The sequence below is a fragment of the Pituophis catenifer genome, unplaced genomic scaffold, assembly GCF_029215685.1.
Source record: "Pituophis catenifer annectens isolate HBS135680 unplaced genomic scaffold, rPitCat1.0.hap2 SCAF_6, whole genome shotgun sequence".
Taxonomy (NCBI): domain Eukaryota; kingdom Metazoa; phylum Chordata; class Lepidosauria; order Squamata; family Colubridae; genus Pituophis; species Pituophis catenifer.
Genome location: NW_027256886.1, coordinates 97722611 through 97736022, shown reverse-complemented (window position 1 = coordinate 97736022; position 13412 = coordinate 97722611). Strand labels below are relative to the sequence as shown.

At 37.6% G+C, this 13412-nt stretch overlaps 1 protein-coding gene across 3 annotated transcripts in view; it reads right to left on the bottom strand.

The window, feature by feature from the left end:
• Positions 1 to 13412, bottom strand: part of TSPAN14 (tetraspanin 14) — a 135558-nt gene that overhangs the window by 20543 nt on the left and 101603 nt on the right. For all 3 annotated transcript variants that reach the window (XM_070946444.1, XM_070946445.1, XM_070946446.1), the window contains one exon: positions 182 to 328. In XM_070946444.1, the coding sequence (XP_070802545.1) occupies positions 182 to 328 (147 nt within the window). The remainder of the gene's footprint in view (positions 1 to 181; positions 329 to 13412) is intronic.

The window sequence follows — 13412 nt, the reverse complement described above, 5'->3', positions numbered from 1 at the left end:
ACAGCCTTCCAGTAATGCTGTTAGAATTGGGATACAAAGAAATAGATGGTCATTAGATGGCAGGAATGTTGCTGCTTTCTAATGGTGGTTTGGATTTTTTGATAGGGTAGTCCAGTTCTGCACAAATGGCTCCCCCCCACCCCACCCCACAACAAAAATACATCAGAATCCAGCAACTTACAAATTTCAAAAGGCAAATATTTTCACGCAGGGCTCCCACGCAGCCGGCAAACCCCAGAACGAACATCACCCCTCCAACGAACAAGATAAGGAACACAGGATCAAAGCCATGCAGGCGAGTCATCTTGGATAGGTCAGACAACACACCCTAAAATGGAACACAAACAAACAAGGACGAAGTCCTGCTGAAGCTTCACGTGTGACAAACAATGCAGGCATTCCCAATGACAATCAAGTGCCATGAGTATGCCAGGGTTCTACAAAAGTACAGAAAATGTTTAGCCTTTTTTTAAAAAAAATAATTTTTATTGAAGAGTTTTGTGGGGGGTTTTAAAAATGAAAAAGAATCTTTTACAATATTCTTCTTTTCAACAATTCGGTAAACATTTCTTACATATCCATTTTTTCTCCTTTATTTCCATGTATTTATACATATAATTCTAATATTGATTTATTTACCTATATACATATAGATAACAATGTTCACAATTTCAAACCTATGATCTGCATCTTTTCTGTTTCCTCTTGTTTGTTACTGCATTTCCACTCCTATATCTTCCTCATTTACTCTTGCCTTTTATCCCTCTCCTCTAACCATTCATACCATTTCTCCCACACTGTATAATATTCTGTTTCCTCTTTTTCTTGTATTTCCTTTGTAAGTTTGTCCATTTCTGCACACACTTGTTAGAAAACTTTTATAATCAAATTAACTTCTGTTGGTATATTGTTATTTTTCCAATTTTGTGCATATATTATTCCTGCTGCTGTTATAATATGTATAATTAAATATTTTATTTTTTTTGTAAGTCCCTGGGAGGATTCCTAATAAAAATATTTCTGGCTTCATCTCTATATGCTGTTTGGTTATCTCTTCTAATTCTATTCTAATTTTACTCCAATATTGTTTTGCTTTGGGGCACATGCACCACATGTGGTAATAAGTTCCCCAATGTTGTTTACTATAAGGATTGCCTCTCCTTCCAATTTAAGAATGTAAAGACTCTTGAAACGTGGTAGTTCAAAAGGATCCTTTTATTAAGCAGAAGTGATAGCAACCAAGTTAAAGCAAGATCTGAATACCCTTAGGCAAGACAAGTAGGATTAAAGCAGTAGAGACCCCTCCCTTTAAGTCAGAATGCAGATTTTAGCCAATACACAAGTGTGAAAATTTTCACACTATTTTCTTTACTATTTTCCCTGAGAACCTGAATAGCCATGTATTCACACCATTATCCTTTAAAGTGAAACATCCCACATGGCTATCATAAACATTCCTCCACATTAAGAGGATCTCAGGGCTCTGGCGCCAAGATATAGGTTGTAAAATATCTGTTGACACAGGCAATGCTAGTAAATCGAATCCAAGTCTCCCCCTTCTCCCAATTGATTGGCAGTGTTACTTTTAGGGATCTGACATTTACATTTCCAGCACATTGATGGGGTGTTGGGGAACATTTTAACCAGCCTTGCAAGTGGAAGATGCCACCTATAGAACATTTTGTACATATTTTCTTATAGACATTGTCAGTTCGTAATTTTTATTCCATAATTTCTCCCATTTATCCAATTCAATGTTGTATCCAAAATTTTTAGCCCAAATTATCATATTTTCTTTAACTACCTCCTCATCCATTTTGTATCTTAATAAATAATTATATTTTTTTTATCAATTTGTCCTCTGTGCCTTGAAGAATTTTATCTAATTCGTGTGTCTCTTTTTGAAATCCATATTCTGTTAAATCTGTCCTATATCTAGATTGTATCTCCATGTATGGCCACCAATCAATATCTGTACCCTGTTCTTTTAATTCTTGTCTTGTTTTCAATTCTTCTTGACTGTTTAGTAAATCTTTGTATCTTTTAATTTTATCAATATCCAATACATTTGGATAAATTAGCACCTCCATTGTTGAAAACCATTCTGGAGTTTTATTGTAATGATTCTTTTTTATCCTTTGTTTATCCCATGTTTGTAATAGTGCATCTCTAATTAAGTGTCTCTGGAAGTAACTGTGTTGTCTATTTTTCTATCCCATAAAAAGGCATACCACCCTATCTGTAAATCATGTCCCTCTGATGTTAAAATTCTTTTATTCCTTAATTCCATCCAGTCTTTGATCCAAATAAGAGTTGTTGTGTTATAGTATGTTTCCCAGTCTGGGAGTCCGAAACCTCCTCTTTCCGTACTATCCTATAATGATTTTATTTTGATTCTTGATTTTTTCCCTTGCCAGATATAGTTCGTTATTAATTTGTTTAGATCTTTAAAAAATAAAAATATTTTATTTTTTTGGTTGTTTGAATGCCCATTTTATCTTCCAGTTCATTCTCCTATTTTTTGGGTGATGTTTTTCATTAATGCCTTTGTTTTGAGTTTATTAATTTTAAGTCCTGCTACTTTTCCATATTCTTCTATTTGTTGTATTAGTTTGGGTCCTGTCTGTATTGGTTGCTCTAAAATAAATACTAGATCATCAGCGAAGGCTTGAACTTTATATTCTGTTTTTTATTTTCAAGCCTTTTATTTCATTTTCACCTCTTAATTAACAATATTTTTAATATAAGTATAAATAATAAGGGAGATAGGGGACATCCTTGTCTCACTCCTTTTACTATATTAAATTTTTCGGTGGTGTCTCCATTTATTATCTTTGATGTTTGTATTGAATATATCTTTTCTACCATTTTTTTTTTAATTTGATTTATATGCTGCCCTTCTCCGGAGACTCAGGGCAGCTTACAATGCGTTAAGCAATAGCCTTCATACTTTTGTATATTTATACAAAGTCAGTTTATTGCCCCCACAAACTGGGTCCTCAATTTACCTACCTTAGAAAGGATGGAAGGCTGAGTCAACCTTGAGCCTGGTTTTAATTTTAAATAATTTCTCTCTGAATTTCATGCTTTTTAATTGCAAAATAATAAATCTCCTATTTAAATTATCGAAGGTTTTTGGGCATCCAAAAATATTAGTGCCGCTTGTTTGTCTGGGTGTGCCTCATAATATTCTAATATATCTATTATAGTTCTCATGTTGTTTTATATTTGCCTTTTTGGTAAAAATCCATTTTGGTCAGAGTGAATACTCATTTATCACTTCTTTGAGTCTTTCCAAAATTATTCATGTGAATAGTTTATAATCTGCGTTCAGTAGTGAGATGGGTCTGTAATTTTTGATTTGTTGCTGATCTGTGTCTTCTTTTGGGATAAGGGTGATGAGGGCTTCTGTCCAGGAATTAGGTGTTCTGGCCTCCATGAGTGCTTCATTAAAGATTTCTAACAATATTTCAACTAGTGGTTCTTGAATTGCCTTATATAATTCTACCAGAAGTCCATCTGGGCTTGGTGTTTTGTTATTTTTCTGCTTCTTTCTTGCCTCCACTAGTTCCATTATAGTAATTGTCCCATTTACTATCTCTCTTTGTATTTCCTCTAGTTCTAGCAGATCTTGTCTAAGTATTGTTTAATGTCTTCTTCTGATATATTTTCTTGGGAATATAGATTTTGAAAGAAATTTTTTGCTATATTTTTTTTCGTCTCTTCTATAGTGTATCTGTCCCTCCTCATCTTGTAACTGGTGTATTATTCTTTTCTCTTTTCCTTTTTTCAATCTGTATGCTAACCATCACGCTGTTTTGTTTGCATGTTCGAAGTGGTTTTGCTTTGCCAATTTAATTTTCTGTGCCATATCAACTTGTGAAACCAAATTTAACTTGTGTCTTATTAAATCTCTTCTTTCTTTAATTTTATTATTTTGGGGTTCCTTCTGTAAGTCTAGTTCTAATCTTTTAAATTCTTCTTGCAAATTATCTTGTTTTGTTTTGTTTTGCTTTGTTTTCTTTTTGCTGTGTATGCAATTGTGAGCCCTCCTATATATGCTTTTGCAGTGTCCCATAAATTTTGGAGTGATGTTTCTTCTTTTGTATTTATCCTAAAAAATATATTCATTTCTTTTTCAATCATTTGTATATATTCTTTCTCTTTTAATATTTCTTTGTTCATCATCCATCTCTTTCTTTTCTTCTGGCCTTTCTATATCACCCTTAATGGATTATGATCCGCCCAGATATTTGTCATTATTTCCACCTCTTCTGTTTCTTTTCTGAGCTCTGGTGTCATCCATACCATATCAATACTAGACCACGATTGATGTGGATTTGAATAGAATGTATATTGTTTCTTTTCCTTGTTTATTTCTCTCCATGTATCGTGTAAGCATAATTCTTGTGTCATTTCATGGAATGTATCTGGTAAAGTCCTTTTCTTTGTCTTATTTTTCTTATTGCTTTTGTAATCTTTTTTAATATCCATAATTGCATTAAGGTCTCCAATTAACCATATATTTTCATATTCTAATTCTCTTATTTTGTTCTGTATCTTTCTATAAAATTCTTTTTGATTATCATTTGGTGCGTATATTGAGACCAATAGTATTGTTTTTTGTTCTGTTTTTATCTCGATCATTAAGATTCTTCCCTCCTCATCTGTGTATAGTGGTGTCACTGCATTTTTGTATTTACCAGCAGAGCTCATTATTTCTGGACTATCAGACTTTCCGTAGCTTGCCAAGAATCCTTATCAGTAAGCTAAACTGCGCGTGTACTCCACCCACATTCCTTCACACACTTTTTTTTTTTTGTTCTCTTGCCAAAGAAAGGTCCGGCTGCTGAGAAGCAGCTGGCACGAACTTTATTTCAAAATGTAACTAATTAGATCAGTTAGATGTTTTATTTTCTTTATAACAAATAAATGAGTTTTCTTAGAAAATATCTTCGGGTTTTGTTTTCTTAAAGTATGCTTGCAAGGAAGAGTCTCGATCCACCCCTCAAAATCAAGGTGTGATTATCCCAAAGGCAGAATGGGATTAATCAGCACCCTGACATCTGGTAGCCAGAGGATGGTTGAAATTATGGCTTTTTTCCTTGCTCTTTGATAAGACCTCTAGGCTAATTAGACAGATATTTATTTTGCAACCGAAGAACGCTGACTAATTATCTGCTAAGATGCCGAAACAGAAGAAAAAGGGAAAAATGAAACTCAGAGCATTCCCTATTAATGATTTCAACCTCTCCTACGAAAAAGAGGCAGAAAGGAGGATTTCAAACTTCCAGCCCCTTGCTACAGCCACACGCCTGGAACTAGAAGCCGTGGAAGCCGTGGGAGAAGAAACAGACCAAATGCTCTTAAAAAGGCATCAGGAGAGAGATAAGAGAGAAACTGCTTTTGAAGATAACGTGCTACAACTGAGGTCAGTAGCGTCTCCTTCTGAATATGCATGCTCTCAAATAGTCCTCCCAGAGCCTTCTGATTTTGTAACGCTTGGTGCAAGGCCAAAGCATTCACAAACGGCCGAGCATTTTCACCCCCACGCAGAGAGAGAAATAATTCATTATTCTCCTCGAAGCTCTCAGCTCACCCTGGATGAGCAAACTATAAAAGCCTATCATAACCATATAAAGTTTTATGAACATGAGCTATCCCAGGCAAAAATGGCTTTATCTATGCTTGAGCAAGATAAGGGAGACTCTCGTGACTTCAAAATCTCTAAAAGCATCATTTTGGCTCCTTCTTCTTCGGAGCCAAAGACACTCCCCCTGGTGGATTTTGTGTCAGGCCAATCAGAACAGACAGCAGTGCACACGTCATATGTCTTACATAATCACTCCTACTCTAAAGTTCCAAGTGCCACGCAGGCAGAAAGATTATCTGAGCTGCCTAGAACTAAAGTTGCAGCACCATCTGCTGGCGAAAGTAATTTACTAGAAACAGCTGCGATCACACACATTGCTCCTAGAAGCACGAAGCCGAGAACACCAGCCTGAAGATGACGAATGAGACTTCGTCGAAACGTTGCCAAGACACCTCCAATTTTACGTGGGAGAAAAACCGAATAACCAAAGACATACATATATATATATATATATATATATATATATATATATATATATATATATATATATATATATATATATATATATATATATATATATATTGATCTGTCCCCGTCCCCACACACACACACACAGCCAGTCGAGGGTTAAGGAAACACTTTGGAACGCACCCAGTTCTTATCTCCGACTTGGCAGCGATAGACACACCGTCTGCCAAGTTACTTTATTTTCACAAACAGACAGATAAGATACAAACGTTCAAGAAAGTCCAAACAGAAATAATATTCCTCCCAGCAGTTCCGGACAAGGCTTTAGTGACTGTCCAAGGTTTTGCTTTGTTCGTCACAAAAGATCCTTGACTACCACTCTCTATTATATAGTCTCTGGGGTGTGGTCTCTGGGGTGTGGTCCAGTGACTCAGTTCTAATCCCTAGCACGCCTCCCAAGCTGCTGCAAACGTTTATCACGCCTTCGGAGGCGTGCGTCCAGGAATGATGTGTCATTATCACTTTGACTCGAATCAGCTGTCTCCTCTCCCTCGGCCGGCACTTGAGACAATGCCAGAGGGGAGGGGCCTGGAGAGGGAGGCCTGGCTGACTCCTCTTCCTCATGCTCGGAGCTTTCTTCCTCCGATGGGACAGGCTCAGAGGGCGGGGCCACAACATATATATATATATATATATATATATATATATATATATGATTTATATGCCGCCCTTCTCCGGAGACTCAGGGCGGCTTACAATGCGCTAAGCAATAGCCTTCATACTTTTGTATATTTATACAAAGTCAGCTTATTGCCCTCACAACTGGGTCCTCAATTTACCTACCTTAGAAAGGATGGAAGGCTGAGTCAACCTTGAGCCTGGCAAGATTCGAACCTGCAGTAATTGCAGGCAGCTGGTCTTAATAACAGGGTGCTTTAGACCACTGTACTACCAAGGCTCTTGCTTGTTCCATTGTTTCCATTTTTCTGTCTGTTTGCTCCATTTTTCTCTCCACTATTTTAATTCTTTGTTCGTTTTTGAAGATATTTTGCTGGATATTTCCTATTTTGTCATCCATTTTTTAAATATCTTCTTTCTGTCCAAAGTAGATTTTTCCAGAATATCTGTAATGCTCTCTACATGGGGCTCCCTTTGAAGAGCACTCGGACGCTCCAAGTGGTCCAGAATGCAGCCGCGCAGGTGATTATGGGTGCAACCTGTTGCGCTCATGTAACACCTCTCCTGTGCGAGCTGTACTGGCTCCCAGTGGTCTTCCGGGTGCAATTCAAGGTGTTGGTTACCACCTTTAAAGTGCTCCATGGCTCAGGGCCTGGGTACTTACGAGACCGCCTTCTGCCATAGATAGCCTCCCACCGACCAGTTCGCTCCCACAGAGAGGGACTCTTCAGGATGCCATCGGCCAAACTATGTCAGCTGGTGACACCCAGGGGGAGAGCCTTCTCTGTGGGAGCTCCTGCCCTTTGGAACGAACTGCCCCCGGAAATACGCACAATCTCTGACCTTCGAGTTTTTTGTTGTGCCCTCAAGACCCTGCTCTTCCAACAGGCAGGGCTATCTTTGTAAAGGAGTTTTAAATTCAGAGTTTTAAATTTTTGGGTTTTTAATGAATCTTGGCCGTAAATGTAATAATTTTAATAATTTTTAAATTTAATTGGGATTTGTATTGTGTTTTTTACTTGGCTGTGCACCGCCCCGAGTCCTTCAGGAGAGGGGCAGTATAGAAATAAAATTATCTATCTATCTATCTATCGATCGATCGATCGATCGATCTATCTATCTAATATATTAGCTCTAGAGATATTAGCTATAAAAATACTACTGGTATAGCTATAAGTGTGTAGATATAGAAGTATGTATATTTTACTATAGTTCTAAAATCCTTATTCTCTATACTCTATATATTTATTTAAGTCTATGCATAGCTTTATCTATATAAAATTATATGAAGAATTTATACACTTATTACTTAAGATTTAACATAAAAAATAACATAATATATACGTATAGTTGTGTCTTTTTCTTTTTTCATAGGCTTTTATGTGCATATTCTTTCTAGCCAGGTTCCACCTATGTAAGCTAAGTTGTTCTTCAGCCCTAGTTCTGTGAAATCCCAGAAACTTGTGAATGAGATTTCACAGAACTAGGGCTGAAGAACAACTTAGCTTACATAGGTGGAACCTGGCTAGAAAGAATATGCATACGTATAGTTATATAAATATACTATTATATAGATATATGTATTTTATTATGAATATAAACTCCTTAGTTTGAATACACACACACACACACAATTTATATACCTTATTTTTTATTACTTAAAGCTAATCTAAAATACCCAAAATTAATTTTCAGATGTGAACCTTCAAATATATCTCATTAATTGCTTAAATATACAAAACTTTATAGACTTATTATAAATATTCCACAATCTTATCTTAACTACTTTCAATTGGGCAGTTATTTCATCTCTCACAAATGAGTCTATTTCTTAGATTTCTTATATTATTTGTATTTTTGTTTATTTATATTTGTCTTTTATTTTTCTTATTTATTCAATTATCCTCCAGTCCAGTATTCTTCCACATGCTTATGTCTCTTATATCATTTTAGTAAATCTGTACAATCTCCACTCAGTCTTGCATCATTCTTTATATATCCTGCTTCTTTTATCCTGTCAGTCCTTTAGCCTCCAGATGGCGTTTTCTTTTTCCTTCTTTGTTCAGTACCAATGTTCTTTTATAATTCTAATTTATAAAGTTATAGCAACTCTTCAGTTCTCTCCAATTATAAAGTTTTTATCTTTCTCCAGATTATCCGATTGTGACAGCTTTAATCACCAATCTTTTTGTTTTCTGCTTCTATTCCTTCTAGACAGCCAGTAAATTCACCGCGTCCTGAGTCACCACTCAATTTACACAGTTAACTATATCAACCCTTTCAATCCTTAAGATCTTCAGTAAATTTTACAGTCTTGTTAATAATAAAGAAATGGATAAATGCAGTTTCTAGTCACCAATCCACTCTGTCTCAGGATGTATCTAATCAGAGTTTCTTTCCTCTTTTCATCTGCTACTTCTCCTTTTTGTGCTGTCACTGCTTGTCAGTTTGTTTCCTTTGCTCCTCTCCATCCTCCTAGTCGCCATGTCTATTTGGCAGTGTCCCTGCCTCAATTCTTAGAGTCTCAATATTTCAATTCCACCATTCAACAGTATAATTGTATCTCCTTTTTGGGGTTTTCTCTCCTACCGATGCCATTATGTTGCTTTCTTAATCTTCACTTCCTACTCCGCGACTGTCAGTGCTTTGGGCCAGCCAAAATGGCTGGTTTCTTCCCTGCCAGAATCAAGGGGTTTCTCCTGAACCTTCGGGGGAATTGCCTCCCCCCCCCAAGGTCCTCAAAGTTTCCCCTCTTTTTTTCTATCAATCTCTCCAGATTGATAGTGCCTTTTTAGGCTTCCTGGCTGGGAAAGTCGGGCTTCAGGAATGGAGCCCCCTTCCTTCGCTCCATTCATGCTGGCGTCATGACCAGAAGTCCCTCCAGAAAATGTTTATCCTTTACACCACAAGTGCAAAGTCCTATTTTCCGTGAGTCTCATTTAATTTACTCTCTTTAAATAGGTTTATGGGGATATAGCAGAGGATACAAATTGGTTCAATGGGGGGTAGGGGGGAGATGGCAGGATGGGTGGCCAAAAATCATATAGTTAGATGAATGAATGAACAAACAAACGTATGAATCAATCAATCAATCAATCCACCATCAATCTCATGAATTGCCTCCTTCAAAAAAAAAATCATTAATTTCTTTGTAACATGTATCAGCTTTCTATAATCAAACAGTCTGCATATACATTACACTGCAATGTCAAATTCACACTAGCTAGGAAATAGCTTGCTGAGAATTTGGTTAGTTGGGAATGAAAAAATGGTGGAATCAGATTAGGAAGGTTACCTTTCTGGAGAGACCAGTTTGAATCCCAAATACTGAACTACTGGGCTAAAAAATAAAATCCACAAAAGGATATTTGTATATATCATTCTGACCTTAAGTCAGCCTAAGAAAAGACCAAATGAAATTTTCCTTCCTTCCTTCCTTCCTTCCTTCCTTCCTTCCTTCCTTCCTTCCTTTTTCCTCCTCCTCCTGCTCCTCTTCCATCATTTTCCATTTTGCAAACATTTCTTAGCAAACTAGTGTTGCAAATCCAAGGAAACTTTTCTATTTGCAGGATTGTATTAGTGGTATGACAGAATTCTTATTACACTAAACAGTTCATTTGTATTTATTAATCAAATTTGTATAGCCATCGGGAGAGGCGTGGCCAACATCACGGCAGCACAACGCTTTTCTCAGATGCTCCCGAGAAAACATTTTTTTTTTAATTTGATTTATATGCCGCCCTTCTCCGGAGACTCAGGGCGGCTTACAATGCGTTAAGCAATAGCCTTCATTCTTTTGTATATTTTATACAAAGTCAGCTTATTGCCCCCACAAACTGGGTCCTCATTTCACCTACCTTAGAAAGGATGGAAGGCTGAGTCAACCTTGAGCCTTGGCGAGATTCGAACCAGCAGGAATTGCAGGCAGCTGAGTTAATAACAGGGTGCACTAAACCACTGTACTATCAACATACTCTTAACATTGATATTGAAGTAGTTTGGGGTCTTTACTGACCGAAAACTGTCTCGGAGGGACAGTGAGCAAGAAGGGCATGGACTGGCTAACACAGGGAAATTGCAATTCCCTGGTTAGTCAGAAGTAGCTTTTCAACCAAACGATCTAGAAAGCGGCCATTGAGTGAGCTGCAACAAAGCCGGGGCGGTTACAGCGGGACCGGAGAGGCAACAGATGTGGATTCATCTGGGTGAGAAGCCGATCTTTCTTTTTGCTTTCTGATTTGAAGTTCTTTTTATAAAAACCCTGGGAAATAATTTAAAGGAAAGTGAAGTGCGCAAAGAGAAGAGGGGAGAGCTGGGCATGTGTCAGCTCTCTACCTTCAGCTGTGTAGTGACGAAGAAAGTGGATTGGTCCAAGCGGAAGAAATGAATTGAATGAAGTAACAAAATTAATTTTGGAGAGAAAAAAAATAAAAACAGGAAGCCTGATTGAATATTTGTAAACTTTGGACTTGCGGATTTATGCTAAACCAATGAGACTGGGTGGAAATTATTTACAGTTATAAAACTTTTCTTAAATTTTCTTTTTCCTCATTTTCTTTTTTTTCTGAGTGAAAGTGATTTACAGTGCCATCTAGAGACACAAATAAAAAGACTTTGTTTCAAATAAAATTGACTGAGAGGACTGACCTTGAGATGGTAAGATGTAAGCTGATAAGTAACAGCTGTGTCTGGGAAGAATTGCATATTGAGATAGATAGCTTTAACAGAAGTCGAAACAGTGTGCCTTTTGAAGTTTTTGGAAATAGAAATAAGAGTAAGACAATTGAAGAAACAATTCTTTTTCCCTTTCCTTTTTGTATACCCTCTTTTTTTTCTTTTTTTGGCTTGGGAATTGACCATTTTTAGTGATTTTTTTTCTTTTTTTTCTCTTGAATTATTTCATTGATTGGATTGAGATTTACCACCTCTTTTTTTTTTTTACCTTTTATGTTTTGTCCCTCCTTTTTGACTGGTTGGTTTTTGAGTAGTTGAATTTTGATGGCAAATAAAAATTGGATTAAGGTAAGAAGAACCTGAAGAATTTGAAGTTTTTGGTCTTTTCTTTTTCAATTTTTTTTTCTCTTCTTTTATTTTTTTCGTGTTTTATTCTCTTTTGTACTTTTGCTATGTGGTTTTGGGTGTGATGGAGTTTTTTTATTTTTATTTTTAACCAATCCATTCAACGGGGTGGATTGGGTATTTGGATTACAAAACCAAACTTGATTTTGATTACAAATTCAGTGGATTATAATAGACAAGACAGGACAAGATGAAGAAGACAACAACACAACACCTTCCACAACACCAGCTTCAAGTCCTGCAGTGCAGAGGACACTGGACACCATGGCCATCCAACTAGAACTAAAAAATATGATACAGGTCTTTCATGAAGACTTTAAAGAAAGAATGGAGAAAGTAGAAGGAGAACTCAAAGAAGTAAAGGTGATGATTGGAAAGAATGAAGAAAGAATACAGAAAGTGGAGGAAAAGGCAGATTCAACATAAAAAAAAGCGGAGGAAATGGATGACAGACTTACAATGGCTGACAAGAACCAGGAGAAAAAAATTATCTCCCTTGAAATGGACAGAGCGGAGTACTATTTAAGATTTCAAAATATAGAAGAAGAGAAGAGAGAGAATCTGGCAGAAGTGGTGGCGGAGATACTGGCGGAAGTGGTGGAGGAAACCAAGGAAAAGATATTAAATGAGATTGACGAGATATACAGAGTGCATACTTGATATGCAATGAGAAATGAATTGCCAAGAGAGGTGCATATAAGATTCCCTAGGAAAACAATAAAAACAGAAATAATACAAGTAGCCAGAAACACTCCAATAAAATACAAAGACAGAGAGATTGTAGTATTGAAACAGATTTATTTATTTCTTTATTTATGTAATGTATATGCCGCCCTTCTCCCAAAGGACTCAAGGCGGCTTACAAAAGAATGGAACAAAAATTACATAAACATTAAAAATCCAATTAAAATTGATTAAAATAATTTAAAAATCACCCCTGCGGATCAGCCCATTTGATGAAAGAGCCACGTCTTCAATCCGCGGCGAAAGGAGAGGAGGTCAGGGGCCGTCCTAAGGCTGGTGGGCAGCCCATTCCAGAGGATCGGCGCTCCCACAGAGAACGCTCTCTCCCTGGGGGTCGCCAGCCGACATTGTCTGGCTGACAGCATCCTGGGGAGGCCCGCTCTATGGGAGCGCACAGGACGATGGGAGGATGGCAGGAGATGATTCTGCAGCCATGTAGGTGAGCACCAGCACCTTGAAACGGACCCAAAGGACCACCGGTAGCCAGTGCAACTCACGCAGGAGAGGTGTCACACAGGAGTAATGAGAAGCCCCCGTAACAACCTGCGCAGCTGCGTTCTGGACTAGCTGCAGCCTCCGGGTGCATCCCAAGGACAGCCCCATGTAGAGGGCGTTACAGTAGCCCAACCGAGAAGTAACAAGGGCGTGAGTGACCGTGGCAAGGGTCTAGGAAAGGGCGCAACTGGCGCACAAGGCATACTTGTGTGAAGGCCCCCCTGGTCATGGCCGTCAGATGATCTTCTAAGGAAAGCCGTGAATCCAGGAGGACACCCAGATTGCGGGCCCTTTCTGAGGGAGTGAGCACCTCCCCTCCTATCACAAGTGACGGGGCCACTAGATCACAAGATGC